The sequence below is a fragment of the Suricata suricatta genome, chromosome 3 (assembly GCF_006229205.1).
Source record: "Suricata suricatta isolate VVHF042 chromosome 3, meerkat_22Aug2017_6uvM2_HiC, whole genome shotgun sequence".
Lineage (NCBI taxonomy): Eukaryota > Metazoa > Chordata > Mammalia > Carnivora > Herpestidae > Suricata > Suricata suricatta.
This window is the reverse complement of record NC_043702.1, coordinates 116,210,022-116,228,518: the sequence shown is the minus strand read 5'-3', so window position 1 is coordinate 116,228,518 and position 18,497 is coordinate 116,210,022. Positions and strand designations below refer to the sequence as shown.

The 18,497-nt window shown below is 43.8% G+C and overlaps 1 protein-coding gene across 1 annotated transcript in view; it reads right to left on the bottom strand.

Annotated features, from left to right (window-relative positions):
• ENAH (ENAH actin regulator) overlaps positions 1–18,497 on the bottom strand; it is a 117,032-nt gene that overhangs the window by 34,879 nt on the left and 63,656 nt on the right. Inside the window, 2 exon segments of the mRNA XM_029934918.1 lie at positions 846–902; positions 17,056–17,233. Of these exon segments, the coding sequence (XP_029790778.1) occupies positions 846–902; positions 17,056–17,233 (235 nt within the window).

The window sequence follows — 18,497 nt, the reverse complement described above, 5'->3', positions numbered from 1 at the left end:
CAAGGTATACAGGAGTAAAAAACAATATAGGTCGATATATATAGATATATAGATATATATACAGGAGCCAATAAAAAAGAAGTTCTAAGAATTACAAGTCACTTTTTGAACTTAGGTTTTCAAACCAGAAACTCTTGAGACTCCAATGAGGACACAAACAACTCGGACGAGGGGCGTGTGGATCTGGGCGTGTGTGCGTGTGTGCACACGCAGCCCTCTCCTCGGGTGGGGGCACGGAGATGCACCTGTCTGCCTGGAACTCTGGGCAGCTGAGCGGCACAGCTGGTCTTGCATGCCAACAGCACAGACGCGTGCATGCGTGTGCACAGGGGTGGACGAGCACTCTGTGGACCCATACTCACTCCTCAGCAACAGGTGACTAGCCTACTGCATCCCCCGGAGCCAACCCTGGGAAACGGAGATGGCTTACGCCTGCCTCACAACACGGACACCCCAAACTTCACTGCTGAGCAGAGCTCTCTTCGGATAAGGCCTGTTCCTCAAAACCTGCTACAGTGGGTATCATTCTGTCCCTGGAATTATAAATTAAAAGACTGCTTCAAACAAAATCATTAAAAACAAAAACCCCACTCGTTCATGTTGGAAGAACTGAGGAGGAATTCGTTTTAAGACTCTAATTCTAACCAAATCCCCACTGCGAAGCCAACTCGAAGGCTGACCCGATCACCTACACGAGCCACAACAGTGTCACAACATGCAACAGCAGCTGCCGTCGACCCCAACACCACAAAGCGGACTATGGCCTACGGAAACAAAAGTGATGGCAATGTGCAAGTAGTATGTACCACAGCGTGAAAGAGTAATGTAAACGTAATGTTGCTTACCACAGAAAATACATCGCAAATTAGTGCTGTCCTGGGTAGCAGCAACCTTGCTCTGGGCTGCAACAGACACCTTGGTGTTAGAAGCTTCAAAGGACAACGGGGCCATCTGAAGAACTTCACACAAACTAAAAGGTGCTTTGAAAGGTTCAAAATGTTTTTATACGTACATCCTATCTAGATCCTCATTCTGGAAGCGCTGTAATTTAATAAAAACGTATCTTCTTTAATATAAACCTGAAAAAATTTTTATGTGCCATCTTATTTGTGGAAAAACTTTACTGTAATAAGCCACAGCCCAAATGAGGCCCTTATAGCTTGTTTCCCGAGTTATACAATCAGAGAGTGCAATCTATTTACATTTTACGATTATGTTTTAAAAATAAATGAACGGAGGTTTACGAGGTCGAGACCCAAGGCTGAGTTCATTCTCATTTAGAAGACTTGGCAGCTGAGAAAAATTCAGGAGAAACGCTTATGATGAACTCAGCATAAGAGGAACTCAGTTCTACTACTTGAAAAAGACAAAAGGCATTTTAAACAGCCTGGAGAAATTCAAGGGTCTTATAGTCACTGATAACAAATCAGAACATCTTCATTTGCTTTGCACTTGGAAATGCACCAAAACTATTCATTGCTTTTAGAAGCCACATTTTGTTCCTTTTTTTTCCTAATATGTATATATATTTGACAAAATATCTTATTAAAAACATGTGGCCACATCAGTCATTTAATATTTAAGTTACTGACATCAAAATGTACCTTAAGTAATAATGAAGTAAACTCTAAGAGAAAAAACTCAAGAAGAAGAAGGTGCTAATTTATGAAAAGAAAGGGCTTACATAAAATCAAAGTGATACTCAAAAGTAGGGTAGAAAAAAACCAAATTAGTATTTTTCTTAGGATTACATTAGTGACATTCAAAACTTTACATCAATAATTTTCTATAAAATCCCCAAGAAATTCTTTTCAGCATGGGAAAGATTTTCTTTTCCCATTGGTATTAACCAAAAATCAACAAACAGATTAAATATATTGGCTTAAGAAAGACTGCATAAAGGCAAACAAGACAGTATTTTAGATTTCCCCTAAACTGTGCTCTTTAGATAATACAATTTATGCTATAAAAAAAGTTTGCATAGAATCAGAACCACACCAACTTATATTTAAAGACTGTACAGCTGAACACGGTAATAAATCTTAAATAATCAGGAAAATTTTAAGTCATTTTTAGAAATTAGATTTAATATCATCCAATTAAGTTTAAATCTTGGTTTAAAAACAATACATAGAGCAGATATTTTCAAACAGAAACAGAATAAATAAGATTGGTAAATGGCACCTTTGCTAAATACCTCCAACAACCTGCCCGAGGCTGAGAGTCGCATGCACAATATTACTGTAGTGACAAAAGCTACAGGCACACATGTAACACGTCTACCCAGTCAAGCACATCATTGCAGAGGAGAGAAACAATTTAGGAAATTGTCAATTATTCTACTTCAAGGTTTAACTTTTAAAGAGCCTGTCTTACTGATATTTGTAAATGACCACTTCTAATAAAGCCTATATTAAATAAACATGCCTGGTTTTCAGCTTTCAGTCTTTAATTCATATTTAAAGGGAAAAAGAGGAAACTGTAAGAACTCACAAGGAAAACCTGAGAAATGATGCCGCCTCTGACAGCAAAGAAACTGCCACATTCTAGCACTGATTGTTTCGGCAGAGTCATCTGACAATGGTCAGAATGGAGGTGAACGGTCAGGACTGCATGAGACAGAACATTTTCAGCCAGAAACATCCACGCTTGTCACAGTTTACTTGATCACGCCATACGCTTGCATTTGGGATCTTCAGGCATCTGCTTTCCAGGACCCATACTCCCTGCCACCGTGTAAGACACTCCTCTCCATCCTCTACTGCGGTTCCCCTTCCCCGAAGCCACTAAATTATTCATTCCGTCACATGCATCAGCCTGCCAGTGCTTCCTGCTGAACTCTGATGCTCAGTCCGAGAAGAGGGAGGAGCATGGGAAGGAGCACTCACTGACGGCTGTTGTCAGTGCCCACGCACCGCTGTGGGGCTCTGCAAGAGTGGCTCTCCCCACGCCGGCCACAGTGTGAATGGGCTCCCGAATGGGAGCAGGAAGGACGGGCCCTCCAGGAAACCATCGGGTGGGGAGCAGGTTACGCAGAATCAAGAAAGCAAATCTGAACATCTCTGACTTCCGGAGAAGAAAAATGACCACTTGCATCAGCTGCTCTGACTGTGGAACAGTCTATGGCGCGGCACCACAGAAGCAGCCCGGGTGGGACAGCAGCAGCGATGACGGCAGTTAAATCTGACAGGCGTGACTATATTTTCCTGCTGGATGCTGTCAGTACAGAAGACCTGCCCCGAGGACATTTGTAATGGGGACATTACCCATCTCATTGTTTCTTCTGAGGATTAAATGAGATGTTTGCTTAAAGCCGGTTTTAAGTTTATTTACTCTCTAGAAAGCTGATCTGCTGAGTGAGCACATCATCAGCTTCCAAATTGGCAGTGTTCATGCTTCAGACCGTCAATAAGGGCCCCTGGATCTCACTCATGACTGCCAAGTCCTGCGACAGACATGTGAGAGGGAGTGAGAGGAAACGTGTGTGTCTGTGCTCAGCCGTCTAGAGCAGAACAGAAGGAGGGAGACACTGCGCCACTGCGGCTGCCCCCATCACAAACAAAACACATGCCCCAGGAAGGCTGACTGGCGCGGCCACTGCAGGTGCCTCCAAACTCCCACAGAGAACCAGCCTGACTTCCAGTGATCCCATTTCCAGGCACATTTCCAAAGGCAAGGAAATCATGGTATCCAGGGAATACCACACTCCTCAGTCTGCCACAGCGTCGTTCACAACAGTCCAGATAGGAAACTACCCGAGATGAGCAGATAAAGAAGATGCAGAGAGAGAGAGAGAGAGAGAGAGAGAGAGAGAGAGAGAGAGAGTGTGTGTGTGTGTGTGTGTGTGTGTGTGTGTGTGTGTGTAGTACTACTCCATCCCACAACACAACAGAACTCACACATGGAACACTACTCAGCCGTAAGAGGGAAACCCTGTCATTGGTAACAACATGGATGGACCCTGCGGGCATTATGCTAAGTGAGGTGAGCCAGGTGGAGAAAGACAGAGACTGCATGGCGTCACCTATAAGGTGACTTATAAGAAAATCAAATTTGGGGCACTTGGGTGGCTCAGTCTGTTATGCATCTGACTTTGGCTCAGGTCATGATCTCACACTTTGTGAACTGGAGTCTGGAATCAGGCTCTGTGCTGACAACTGAGCCTGAAGCCTGCTTTGGATTGTCTCCCTCTCTCTCTCTCTCTCTGCCCCTCCCCACTCACACTCAAAAATAAATAAATGTTAAAAAAATTAAAAAAAAAAACCAAACTCCTAGAAATAGTAGAAAAGTGGTTGCCAGGCCCGTGAGAGGAAATAGAAGTTGGTAAAAAGGTACAAACTGTCAGCTACAAGATGAGTAAAGACTAAAGATCCAATGTAAAACATGGTTACTACAGTTGATGGCACTGTACTGTATAAATGAAATTTGCCAACTCACCAAAATCATTTAAAAAAGAGGGGGGTATAAGATGATGGATGTGTTAACTAACTAGATAGGAGAAATCCTTTCACAATATATACTGTATCAGTGATCATGACATACACTTTGAGTATCTCACAATTTTAGTTTTCAATAATACCTCAATAAAAGTGAATGTGTAGAACTTTTGAGTAGCCCACACTCAGCGGGAGTTCCTATTAGCCCCCTGACAAGCAAGAGAACGATCCCCACTTCACCAGGAACTCTTTTCTCTACTTCCAGTTTTATCATATATGTTTTTTCCTGTTAGCCACTTAAAAAATCTGGAAAGAGATAAGCATAAATATAAAATTAGATAATTCTCAAATTTTCTAAGAAAGACAAAGAATCTATCTGAAGACTTAGGAGAATGGTTTTAGTATAATATTACAATTAGGCAAAGTGGTCCAAACTTACACTTGGATGGGACAGAGACAGAAGAGACTTGAAACAGCCTACAAAACTGAAGCCGAGTGGGGTGACGATAAAGGCGCCCAGTGCTGTAGGCAAGGCTCGTGGGGTGGCGCTCAGGGGCATGAAGCCTCAGATCATTTTTAAGGAAAGTTATACAACTTCACTCCTTATCCACATGTAGAGAACGCCTTGTAACCACGAAAGTGTCTTCACTCTAAATGTATAATATGGAGACCTTCAAAGACTATGTCTCTTCTCCCGTACTTTTACAAAAGAAAAAGAATTAAGAGAACCAATAAAAGCATAAAGTTTCTAAGCTAATGCTCTTGGATGTGGGGAAAAAATGAAGGCAGGGCAATTCTGGGCAGGAAAACTGAGCTTAGAGACAGAGAAAATAAGTGTCTGAGATTTCACGAACGGGTCAAGCACTCACCTCTACATACAGCTTGGCACAGAAAATTACAACACAATTCTGCTACAACTTTTAAAATGTTGAGGGTATTAAATTAAAAAAACTCATTCATTCATTCATTCACTCATTCAGAGAGTGCACACGCACAGAAATGCTGGGGATGGAGGGAGGGTTCCAAGTAGGCAACCCAGCACGGAGCCTGATGTTGGGGCTCAATCCCACGACCCTAGGGTCATAACATGAGACAAAATCAAGAGTCGGACTCTTAACTGACTGAGTCACCTAGGCACCCCAACTTTTCTTTTTCTTTTTAAGTAGTCTCTGCACCCAATGCAGGACTTGAACTCACAACCCCAAGATCAAGAGTTGCTCGTTCCACTGACAGAGCCAACAAGGTGCCTCTAAACTGTTGAGTTTTTTTAAACTAAAGAATCTGCAGAAGGCTTTTTGCTTTGCTCTGAAGGTCTTTATTTTAAAAACTGCAAAGAATCAGTCATTATTTTCACTGTACACCAGGCATCCAACTTTAAGGTAAGAAAGCCAGTCGCCGAAGCATGCAAGTCCACCAGCACGACATAGAAAGCACGCCTGGCCATGGGAAGCGTGCAGTTTATCTGGATTTACTTATCACACTGCCACGCAGGACACGTGCAAGAAGGCGACTGAACCCTGAAGACATCACACCAACTTTGGTTCTGTCAACACAAGGTCCATCCCTAGTGCCACCTCCGGAAGAGACCAGAGACCCGTTCCCTGGGGGTTAAGGCCTCTCATCCAGGCAACACCTTCAGACTCGGCAAGCACGACTCTAAGGCTCAAGTATGTAAAGACCACAGAGTCCAAGTCTGAATAAGAAAAAGGACTCCTTCGACAGCATCACCACAGTATAGATCAGAACAGGGTTTGTAAAAAAAACTCCTCCTGGTAAATGTATTTCTTCCTACCTGAATGCCCCTGTCCTAACCAAATACCCCTGAGAATTTCCAGAAAACAGAAGCCACTTGTTTTCTGCATGAATTTTCTCAGCAACGGCATAAGCCCCCGGGAACAGCAGGTCTACCTCACAAGAACTAGTCCTGGTGCCTCCGCACGAGGGCATGCTGTTGGCTCACTCCACCTCACAGCTGCCGCTCTGCCCTGCTCCTGGGACTCGGGCTGTCGTGCAGACACTTCTGAGCATGTCTGTCTTCTCTGCCTGTGTCACAGTCTCTTCGGGTAGACCATTTTGAATTACTTGCTTTTGTTTCTATCACAGCATGCAACATAGTACCTTATTAGAACAAATACTTTTCTTCTTTTATATTATGAAACCACCTAACCTCTTAGGAATTTTTTATGGATTACCAAAACAACATTCTTTATATATAAAATACTGGTTTCAAAGATACCACTGTTTAATACCACCTTCAAAAAGTGGATTAGAATTTTTCTACCTTGCCTAGAACATAAAACAGAAATGCCTAAGGTTCACGCAGAGGCACAGCACCAATGTCCCAGATACAAATGCGGATAAGCCCGCAGCACACCGCCACACTCTGGGGCCGACATTCGGACCTTACATCTGCACAGCGGGCCTGGCTCCACTGTGGGCTGTGACGGTCTCACCAGAGAAGTGGATCCTGCCATTCATTTATCATCATCAATAAACAGAATAGACTCTATTCTATGAAAGCTTCTCCGGGGCGCCTGGGTGGCCTAGTCGATGACACAGGTCATGATCTCACAGTTCACAGGTTCACACCTCATGTCGGGCTCTGTGCTGACAACTCAGAGCCTAGAGCCTAGAGCCTAGAGCCTGCTTTGGATTCTGTGTCTCCCTCTTTCTCGGCCCCTCCCTTGCTCACGCTCTCTCTCTAAAAAATAAACATTAAAAAAAAAAAGCTTTAAAGCTTCTCTCTACCGCCTACATCCTTGTTTAAAGATGGTAAAGTCATACAAAACAGGTATCTGAATTTCTGACATCTAGCAAATGCTTCTCCAATTCATGGACAAGTAGAATTAAAATTCGGGAATCCAAGTGATGTAATTGTATACAAATTACTATTCTCATGCAGTAAAACAAGCAAATCATCAAGGATGACAGTCTCAGATCACTGCAGCACAACTGATTAAATTTAAGCTAATTGTAAAATAGGATGAGCAATGTGGTCCCCAGCCAGACCTGTATCAGACAATGCGTTATAAGATGTCCAACCTCTAGAGAAGCAAAGAAACAGACTGAGAGGCAGTCAGACTGTCCTGCCTGCCTGACAGCAAACTTCAGGCTAAAGTAACCTTCTATGAGACTATGACACGTAGATTAATCAGAAAAATCCTATCTGTCCCTTTTAGTCATTTGGTCACATCTATCTTGGAGCAGGACAAGGTATCCTAAGTCTACCTCAGTAGGACTAAGGCCATGATCGTGAACAGTGAGATATCAGAGTTCAGTTGTGGTCAAGCTGTTTACTTTCTCTAACAGTGAGTGATCCAGAACTTAAAATTCTAGAAATAAATATTTTCAAGTTCATTTATTATAATAATCCCCCATTATAGAACTGTATAATAATTCATCTGTTATAATCGAGAAGTCACAAATGTACCAGTTAGAAACCAGAAGAACCTGAATTTCTAAGAGGCAACAATGGGTACTCATGCTGGACAGAAGATGGTTTCAAATCTAATCACTGGGCAATTTTTATACACACTAAGCACAAAACAGGGCCACCAGACCTGCATTCTCCCTGCCATTGACATGATGATGACAGGGATCAGGACTGAGCTCTGCCTACTTGTCCAACTGGCGAAGTCCCACCCTTACACACCCAGCCCCCAGGAAGTCATCTCCAGGGGAAGGAAAAACGATACAAAACAGAGAAACAGGTAATAGTAACAACAGGAGGAGAGGTTTCTCTGTGATGGGAACAGCCAGGCTTATACTGAAGACAGACTCCTACACTGAAATAGAAAATATGGAATAATAAATTCTCATCCACTAGACAGTCTTATCTCACAGGCAAGATGTTTTCACTAGGCTGCCTGGAAAAGATAAAGAGATGCTGGAAATTCTTTTCTCAGTCAACAGTCTCCCTGATGACCAATTAGGGCAGTCATTCTCAAAGATTTTGGTCACGGGGCCCCCAAATACTCTTAAAGACCCTGAAGAGCTTTTGCTTATGTGAATTACATCTATTGTCATTTGCCATATTAGACAATATTTTTCTAGTAATTCATTTTAAAAATAATTAAAAGTTATTATTATAAGGATGATTTTCTAAAAGTCATTTCCCAAATAAAAAATATTGGCTATTAGGACAGCATGGTTTTCTATTTTGACAAATCTTTCTAATGTCTGGTTTAATAGAACACAGTGGCGTTATTTTATTCTCGTTCACACTCGGGGTGTTGTGGCACACTGTCCCGGCTGAAGTGTAAGAAGGAAGGAATGCCACACGGACCCCCTGAAAGGGTCTAGTAGAGGGTTCTCAAGGGTCCTTGGAGCACACTTTTTAAATCCCTGAGCTAGGGCTTCCAATTCAAGATTTCTGATGCTGCAGGTAGTTTAGCCCAAAGAAAAGGAGACCACAGAGAATACTCAGGCCCACCTCAATCCAGGCATCAATCCCTCTCACCACGTGAGTGGTTGCCACAAAGTAAACATTCAAACTTTCCTCCTGGTGACTAAGAACTAGATACAGATAATTCCAAGGATTGGTCAGTGTAAATGCTAGAAGACAGGGCTATCTCCCAAACAAATGAGAAGGACATGATACAGAAGTAATTATCGTTTGCACTAATCCACAGTCACTTTCTCGTGACTGCAAGGCAGTCCTTTTGGGTGAATGTGAGATGAGAAAGCAGAGGCACAAAGGGAGGTCCAGAGAACAGAACGTCCCGGAGGCAGCCTTCCAAGAGAATCTGGCTCTATGTGCCATCCCAGGGAGAGTGGACATTCACCACCCAAGTCACTTTCCAGAAGCCCTCAGCTCCACTGTGGAACCCCAACTGGGAAACACTGAGACCCAGGCTGGAAGGGAAGCTGTGTGGTGTAATGGGTGGGGGACAGGAACTAGGAGCCTGGCTTGGGAGCGCCTAACCTGTTCAATGGCTGGAAACCCTTTCGTTACTTTAACTAACACCCTTGGACCAGATGTTCAGAGTGAGCCTGTCCAAAGAAGCATCTTTCACGAGTAATCAAAACTGGTTGTGTTTTCAATTCAGGTACTGGGATTATTTTTAAATTTCTTTAAAAAAATTTTTTAAATGTTTTTATTTATTTTTGAGAGAGAGAAACAGCGTGAGCAGGGGAGGGTCTGAGAGAGAAGGAGTCACAGGATCTGAAGATAGACTCCAGGCTTTGAGCTGTCGTCAGCACAGAGCCCAATGCAGGGCTTAAACCCACGAACCGTGAGATCATGACCTGAGTTGAAGTTGGACACTTAACCGACTGAGTCACCTGGGAGCCCCTATTTAAAATTCTCTTATCAGTGTCTTGGCACAATCACAAAATCACAAAAAGATCCAAAAATTCCTAAATGTCAACAATGGTCCATTAGAACTTCGGATGGGTTTTAGATTAACTACTTCTACGAAGAGCTGGTAAATTTCAGTCCCAAACCAAGAGGCTCAGAATTTGAGTAAGTAGGTTTAATAACCTTGTCCCTGGGCCCTGGAATGTGTGGCACACGCCATTCACCGAACTTTCCAAAACACACAACTTGAGTCGTGGCCCAGTGGTCTTCTGGTGACAGCCTGAAAATCACTCTCTCATCTGAACAGAATTCTCTTCCATGGAAAAGGACGTTCCTTTGTAACACACTCACGCCAACTGCTAATAAATCACTGAACTATGGGGTTAACATATTTGTGCTCTAATTTCATTTAACTCTAATAAAGGAGTTTACAGTTTCCTTTCTCTACTGTAAGCTATGTGAAGACAAAATTGTGCACATGTGCCTTTCTTTCTAGAACCTGGACTCAGGTCCGCAGTAAAAATCAACTTTATGCTGAACTACATTTTCAGCATAAATCTCCCAAATGGGGGATTTTCTTCACCTGGCAGTGGGGCCATGTGGTGGGCAAACACACCACTCCCCCAGGACCCCACCGCCAGCATGGAGAGTGGCTGGCCAGGGTTTTCTCACCAAAATATTCACCTACGGGGGACGAGGTGCTGGAACACAGGCTTCCTGCCTGAACCCGCCTGGCCCTCACTGAAATCTCAGTCTTGTTTGTTTTCCTCTCTCGTCTCATGACCCCCAGGCTCCAGCAGCCCCCTTTTCAAACCACGGCCAGCTTTCTGCGGTCAGGCTGCATCCACAGGATTCCCCGTGCTCACAGCCTCCCACTAAATCAGCATCGTCCATGGCTCTCAATGTGGAAACACCCACCTTCTCCCCCAGGACAACCCAACTGCTAGCTCCTTCCTGGTCGGGCTGTCTCCACCCCCTGCACTTATACTGCAGCTCACCAGCCACCCCATCAGGGACACGTGCCCACTCGCTCCAGCCAGAAGCAGCCTCATTCCCCTTCGGACACAGCTTTGCCTATACTTCAGCTAAACACCTTCTCTTTCGGATTATGGCTGTGTCTTATCCCACAGATCAGAAGAATCCTTGAGGAGGTCTGAATCTAATTTCCTGTAAGGAAATAAAAGTAACAAGACAGGCCTTCGCCAGGGGGCAAAGACAAGGTAGAAGCTAGAGAAAATCTGTCTCTCCACCACTTTTTATTCCTCGAAGTTAATCCACACAGCAGAATTTTCTACAAATTTATAAATATTAGTGTTCAAAAGTAACATTTCAGAGTTTAATTCTACCAGTGTCTTCATCTCCTGTAATTCCCATAATGATATCCTAATATTCCTATACAGGAAACCACGGTGAAGAAAGAACCTGCCAGAGGAAGAGACCATCTTGCACTCCAATTGTAAGTGCTCTCCAGTAAATCACAATAAAATATCTTGACATTTTACCAAAAGACATAAAACAAAGAATGAATGAAAGGTCTTTCCTTCCTATTTTCTCACTTAAAGTGACTTCCCTCAAAAGCCTTTTAAATGCACCTTGAAAATGTTGATTTGAGAAGCAGAGAAGTGGCCTAAGGGCCAGAAGACCCAACCCCAGTCCCGACACCCTCTCTCTCAGAATCACCCTCTCTCGGAATCTCCCAATAAGGCCTTGAGGGAAGCCCTGTCTCTCCTGTCAATATTTGTGACTGGAAACTGGGGTCCCAGTTCCTGCAGGTCAACCCCACCTAACTGTGAAGAGTGACTTTGTAAGTGGAAGAGGGAAGGACAAAAGTAAAGCAGTAGGTGATGGTGACAGCACCCCTAAAAAGACCGTTCCACCGACCTGCCCCCAAACCTGATGAGCAGCTAACGCTTCTGTTTCTAAAGGTTACTGTGTGACGGGAAAAGATAGGCTATAACCGTAGAGAGGGAGAGATTAGGGTGTGAGGTTCCAGGGTGGGACCGAACACATTTTCTGGAACAAGGCTGGGAGTGGCTGACCTGGCCTAAGATTCCTCTAAAGAATGTAACAGACCCCACCTAGGCCCCCTCAGGTCCCCTCTGGAATCTGATGGAAGACCTGACTAAAACCAAGGAGTGGCCCATCAAGCCCAGGCCGCACCAAGGACAATGAGGCCACGGACCGCCGCTCACATGAGGTTGCGGAGCAGGCCTGGACGACCCAGCACCTCCGGCTGCCCAGCAGTAAGGGACACGGGGGAAGGAATGGGGACCCACTGGAACCTTACAGCACCTGACAGAACAAAGATCCCTGCCTCCTGTCACAGGCGTTCACCCCCGTGTGTCCCCTCTCTGTAATGAGAGCCTCAGTACTCCTTCCTGATGTTCTACTCGAATCAACGTCTGCCTGCTGCTCATCTTATTCTGTGCCCACATCCCTGTGGTTGGAAGCGGCGAGACCATACACCCTCGGTAGGAGGCAGAAGTCCTGTGACAACTGAGACAAGCTTAGATGACCGAGGAAACTTAGGTGGAAAATACCGCCCAAGATCACGTGTGGGGCCTCCTGGGGTCCAGTCCGTACAATTTTGTGAGGGCGCTGGCCAAGTGCTCCAAACACAGGTGTCCAGAACTGAATCTGTGGTCCCTCTTGTCCCCATCCGCTTAAGGCCACGTTCACCACGGCCCCTGCAGGACACACATGACACCACCTAACAGCGAGCAGCATAGCCTCGTCCCGGGCACACCCGGCAGGCACACCGCTAAATGATGCAGAGTCAGGGCCACAGGGCCACGGGGCCACATCGCAGCACCCGGCTGTAGCCCGGGCCCAGTCCCCTGGCTCACGCAGGCCGTGCCCCCGCCTCTCACAGAAGGTCAAGGCCGACTGCGGGGCCCATGGGCCGTTACAAAGACCATGAGCAACACGTGTACCCGGTCAGGAGCCGGCGGGCAGCAGGCACCTGATGGGCACGTCGTCCAATCTTAGCGCTGCTCTGATGACAAAATGCCGACAGACGATGCACAGACGTGAAGGCCTGAAAGGACGCCCTCGAGGCCACAGTGGCAGGAAGTCATAGTGTCACCTGATCTCCACTCTGCTCCTCCTTGCTGGGGCTGTTTCACTTCCGGGTGGCATTGCAAGGGGCACCAACCTCCAGCAGGGCAGCCTGTCAGGTCCTACAGCTCTGGGCTGCTCACAGAAGCGCTCACCCAGCACCCCTCAAGCATGGTGTCCCCTCTCCTGGCGCCAAGCCGCAAGCCCTCCCAGCCTCCCCAGCTTCTCCCTTGGGGTTCCTTCCTCCATAACTCCTCATGCCCAGGCCACCACGTCTCTTTGTTGTTTCCCAATCATCCCAAGTTTCAATGCCCCCAAGCCCATCTAGAATGTTCTATCACTCATGAGTCCTACTCACTCTTCAAAACAATTCAAGTGTCATCTTCTCTTCAAATCTTGCTTTGACCCTAGAATTTTCTCTGGGATTCCAAAGGCCTTTCTGCACACTTCATTCACAGCATTTCCACATGCTGTGTGCCAACGAGCTCTGGTTTCCAGTAGCTTTGGGGGAGGGGGTGGGGCAGGGACAGGCTTCTCTGGGTAAGAATATTCCGGGTGCCTGGCACAGACCCCACATGTAGAACACACGGGATGGCTTCTGACACGCGGCCTCAATGTTGCCCCATGGATACTGCAATCTTCAGGACTGAAAACTACATGTCACTAGTAACTTGAGGCATTTCTAGAAACTTCTTGAGATTTTAAAAATCCAATTAATTCCAAAGCATATCTCAAAAAGATTAAAAACTGCTGAGATAAAATGCATATAAACGCTCATATTGAAAGGTATATCAGACCAAGTTTCCAAGTTAAAAAAAAATTCCTGGAATCTCTATATACTCAGTGTTTTAAAAATTAAAAAAACTTTAGATATAAGGATATCTTTGTGGTCCTATCTTCAATAGATATCAATATCTACCAAAAACAGTCTGAGTTAATGGTAAAAATTTGAAGGGTTTCCTTCTATAAAGGTATGCTTAATCTTGGTTGAAAAGAACAAAAGCAGAACATACATGCTGGTTTGAGTATGATTTTCCTTTTAAAAAAGTGAATTTAAAAAATTATTTCCTATTTTCAAATGACCTAAACCTTTCTCAAAGACTGTGCAAATTTACCTCAACAATCATCACAAGGACTAACTTTATATTTTACGTAATCAACAACTATTATCTGCAAAACTGATATAAATGTACTTGAGAAATAACACAGAAATTAAAAATATCAGTCGGGATAACACATTTTGAATGTAACTGTTTAAAATCCAGTCTATGTCCATTAGAGAAAGGAGGGAGATAAACTGTAGCATTTGATATAAAAGAATGAAGCCTAATTCTTTTTCAAGAATGTTAGAACATGTGGTTTGTGTTTTTTTTAATTCCGAATATAACTGGCTGTATTTAGCACCCCCTGTACTTTCCAGTATATTAGATAATTGCACATCACGTTAAAAACAAAGGAAAACATTCCTGTCACCCTCTCTTTTCATTAAAAAAAAGATGGAAATAGCACACGCACACACCCCCCTACAAATAGCACCTTATAAAGGTTAGTATGAATGGCCCCAAAGAAAACTGTTTTATAATTAAAAAAAAAAGTTTTGAGGGTTTAGAGGACTTGGGGGCAAGAGAGAGAGAAAGGAGAACCATGCTATTGTGGATTTTGGCAAAACGGACAGGTTAGTTAGTAACCACAGCCCCTGCTTTGGGTAACCTCCAGGCACCTTGGCAGCCACGGGCCCCAACCCCCACAGAAGTCAGGGCAGCCTCACGGTTTCTTCTGTGTGCACTGGGTTTCTGTTTTCTAAACAAAGGTGTGTATGACTTTAACAAGCCTAAAAATTACTCAGAAGGATAAACCAGTATTCAGTGGATAATACTTACCATTAGCAGCTAAAAAACAAAACAAAAAGAAACAGATATTCAACATGGAAGAGTGGTTTCAGAAAGCACTAACTATGAAGAAGCAGAAAAGACTTATATCTGCAGTTCCTTCACCTTTAGGAATGTTTGTTTCTGTGGCTTCTGATCAGAGATTTGTTGGGGATACTGTTTATGTAGGGAGGGGACATGCACGTTAAGCTTTTTCAGCTTGGTTCTGGCAGGAGGACAATAGACGGTCTCAGCGAGGAACTGGCTGTGAACCCAGAGCAAACAGCTGTGGACGGCAAGGCACACTCTGGATGAGAGGGGACGTTACTGGGGTGTTTGCTTAGATGGCTGGGAGGGGCCCCTTGAAGAGTACTGGGGTGGCCCATACAGATCCCAGTTTGGAGATCCACAGAAAAATGCCACCCTTCTGCTTCTTGGTATGTGAACCCTCCTGTGCCTCCACGTCCCAGCCAATTAATTAATGCCATCAAGGATCAGAAATTAGCGTTTATCTGTAGTAATGTACTAAAAGAGTCATTTCCTAAGTAAATCAAACTATAAAGAACATCAACCATTTCACATGCTGTGTTTTCTCTAATGAACCGCCATTAAACCAAGAGCCTCTGCCATAACAGGGACCACAATGCGGGGCAACTGTAAAGATGGGCCAGCCTGTCCCAGCGTCCTCTCTGTCGCTTCAGCCCATGGCAGCATAGGCTCAGGCTGTGACACAGAGGAGAACAAAATTTCCAGACCATCAGAGAAGACTCTGCTAAATGTCTCTGCCTTCTTCCCATTTGCCAAACTTCCCGTAATGAAGAAATCACAAAAGAGTATGACTGAGTCTCTCTACATTAAGACGCGTTAATTTCAAAAGCTCAAGATCGGAAGAAAAAACATTAATTAGCATTTGCATTTTGAAAGCAAACTATATGACTACACACCGATCAAAACAATTCTTTCCATTTGGTTAAAAAAACCTGGATGACAAGCTGAAAAACAATCACTTTAACCACTTCAACAGCATTCAGTTCCTAATGTACGTCCACCAACACTCTTCTGAAGGTTGCGAAATAAAAATACTTCTACTAGTCTGTTTCAAACCCAGGGAAGCCAATGTCACTGCCTACATACCCCTCCACACTCCCATCCTTGGATTACGTGTTACGCAGCTGAACTCTTCATGGGATGGGAAGAGCCATCTGTTTTCTTCCCTATGGTGAGACCATGACAAGAGAGGGGCAGCTCTGCCCACACGACAGTGCCCACAAGGGACCCCCGCTGGCGGCACTCAGACCATCCACACCCATGACCGTGCACCTCGGCAGGCTTTCCTTTGCTATTTTCTGGACTTACTGACAAGCCAGAAGCTCCAGAGGTCTATTTTCTCATATAGACAAGATGTAAGAGCTATGTACAAATTATTTTCAGAAATCTTAATTTCCTCAAAAGATCTAACATAAACCATCTACAGGCATGAGAACGTAGTTTCGGCAAGATTCCAAAATGTCTTCTTGCTCTGAAATTCATATCTGAAATAGACTAACACATGGGCTAGATAAGGCATGGTATAAATAAGATGTCTAACGTATCTGTAACAGGCTTTCAAACTCTGTACCTTCAACAAAATAACAAAAATTGATCTGTAGAGACAGATCTTAAGATACATAAATTTTGTTTATAGCACATTTGTATCATCAAGATCACCACTAACAACACAACAAAGGCAAGAATTGTACTTATATTGTTTTATAGAAGACACTTATCTTCAGAATATAAAACCTATCTCCCCAAAGAGATAACCACACATTGGTGTATTTCATTTTCAATTTTGTGGACCAAAACTAAAACATGGCTCATCTCTGATACATATATAGTTTTTAAATCCTGGGTTTTTATAGTGGGTTTTTTCTGCAGAGATTTAAGTACCATTAAGTCTCAGAGGAAATGCAATGCATGGCTTTTACCACATGAGGGCACTCCTAAAACCTTTAAACAACTGAAAACGAGTTCCTGAATACTAGAATGAGGGAAACCCAGTCTTCCTTGAGGTTCATGGGCTCAGCAGTGGCTTAAAAAACATGTTTCTGAAAACATGTGTTTCTTCGTACAAGGTGAGATGATAAATACACGTAATTTCTATCCACTGCCCATTCTCTGAGCCTCACATCCATGCAACAAAAGCTGAGGTTCTAGAGGAGAATGAGCATAACTACCTTCAAATGACAGGGTTACAAATTTACTAACTAACCAGTCTCTTAAGACTATCTTCAGACTCAACATCAACAAACAAAAGGTCACCTTTCTGTGGAAAACAGAAATTCAAGAATTACTTCAAATCTATTTCACACACGGCACTTCGATTCAAGGAAACGAGTAAACCCGGATGCCGTACCTGTTTCCTGTGAATTCAACACCTCTAAGGCATGCATCATGGCACTTGCGAAGACATTGGCATCTTCCTTGCTGCCAAAGTTGAGGCCATACACCTGTCTAGCGTCTCGCCACTGGTGGAAGGTCTGTGTAGCTTGATTGTACTTCAACCCTTTAGGAATGGCACAATTTATCACGACCTAAAAGACAGTAATTCCTTATAGAGTCAACCTAATAACTGGCAACACCAACAAATCCTGATTGGATAGAGTCGTTCAAAACTGCTCCTGAAGGACCCTGGCCAAAAAAAACCCCAAAAACCCAAAAAAACCACCACCAAAAAATCCCAAAAAACAAAAAAACAAAAAACCCAACCTGGTTAAAACAACTATCAATGGGAAAATCAGCCTGTAAAAGTAACACTCTGATGGAAGTTAGCTAGTTAGCTATCTGATGGTTACAAAGTCTGGCAGTAAACCAGCAGGACAAAAGAAAATCCATACCCTCATATTTTAACATGTGTTTATTAAAGCATTATAAATTCAGAAAGTATACAAAATATAAGCATGTTTCTCAGCGAACATTCGCACATAGCCAAAATCCGATCAAGAAATAGGATGTTAACGCCAGATACTTCCTTCCTAAATCCTCCACCTCCCAGATTAGGTCTGCAGCTTTCTGAACTTGACACAAACAGAGCTACATGTGACACACCGTAACGTCCCTGCTCGCCACTCCCCACAACTGCGTATGGGGGTCCTCCGTTCGCTGTGCACTGCTGTGCTCTGTTCTCTCTCGCTGCTCGGTGGTGCTCCATCATGTGCGTCATGCTTACTGACCCATGCTCTCGTTACTGGACATTTGGATTACTTGCAGTTTAGAGTTATTAAAAATAATGATGTTACAAACACCCTACATGTCTTCCGGGACACATGGGGGCCCGTTCTGTTGGGAGTATACCCGGGAGTAGGGTGATCATTCAACTTTAGCAGAAAACTTCATGGCTTTCCAAACTGGTTCCACCAATTTTTCACTCCCCTGGCAGCATACAACAGCTTGCATGAGCACACAAACAACACGTTACTGGAATTGTCGGTCTGTATTTCCCTGAATACTAATGGGATTTAGTGCTTTTTCATGTTTTAAGGGCTATCTGGATACCTTCTTTTATGAACACCTGCTCAAATTAAATCTCTTGCCCATTTTTGTACTAAGCCGTCCATCTTTTTCTTTATTGATTTATAAGAGTTCCTTTACATATTCTGAACAGGACTGCCCCCATTATCTGTGCTGCAAATATCTTCTCTCCTAACAGTGTCTTTTGATGAACAGAAGTTCTTAACTTTTATTTGGTCCAAATGAGCATTCTTTTATTCCAAAAAGTTAATGCTTTTTGTAACTTGTTTAAGAAGTGTTTCTCAGTCCCAAGACCATGAAAATACTATCCCATGTTATTTTAGGAGC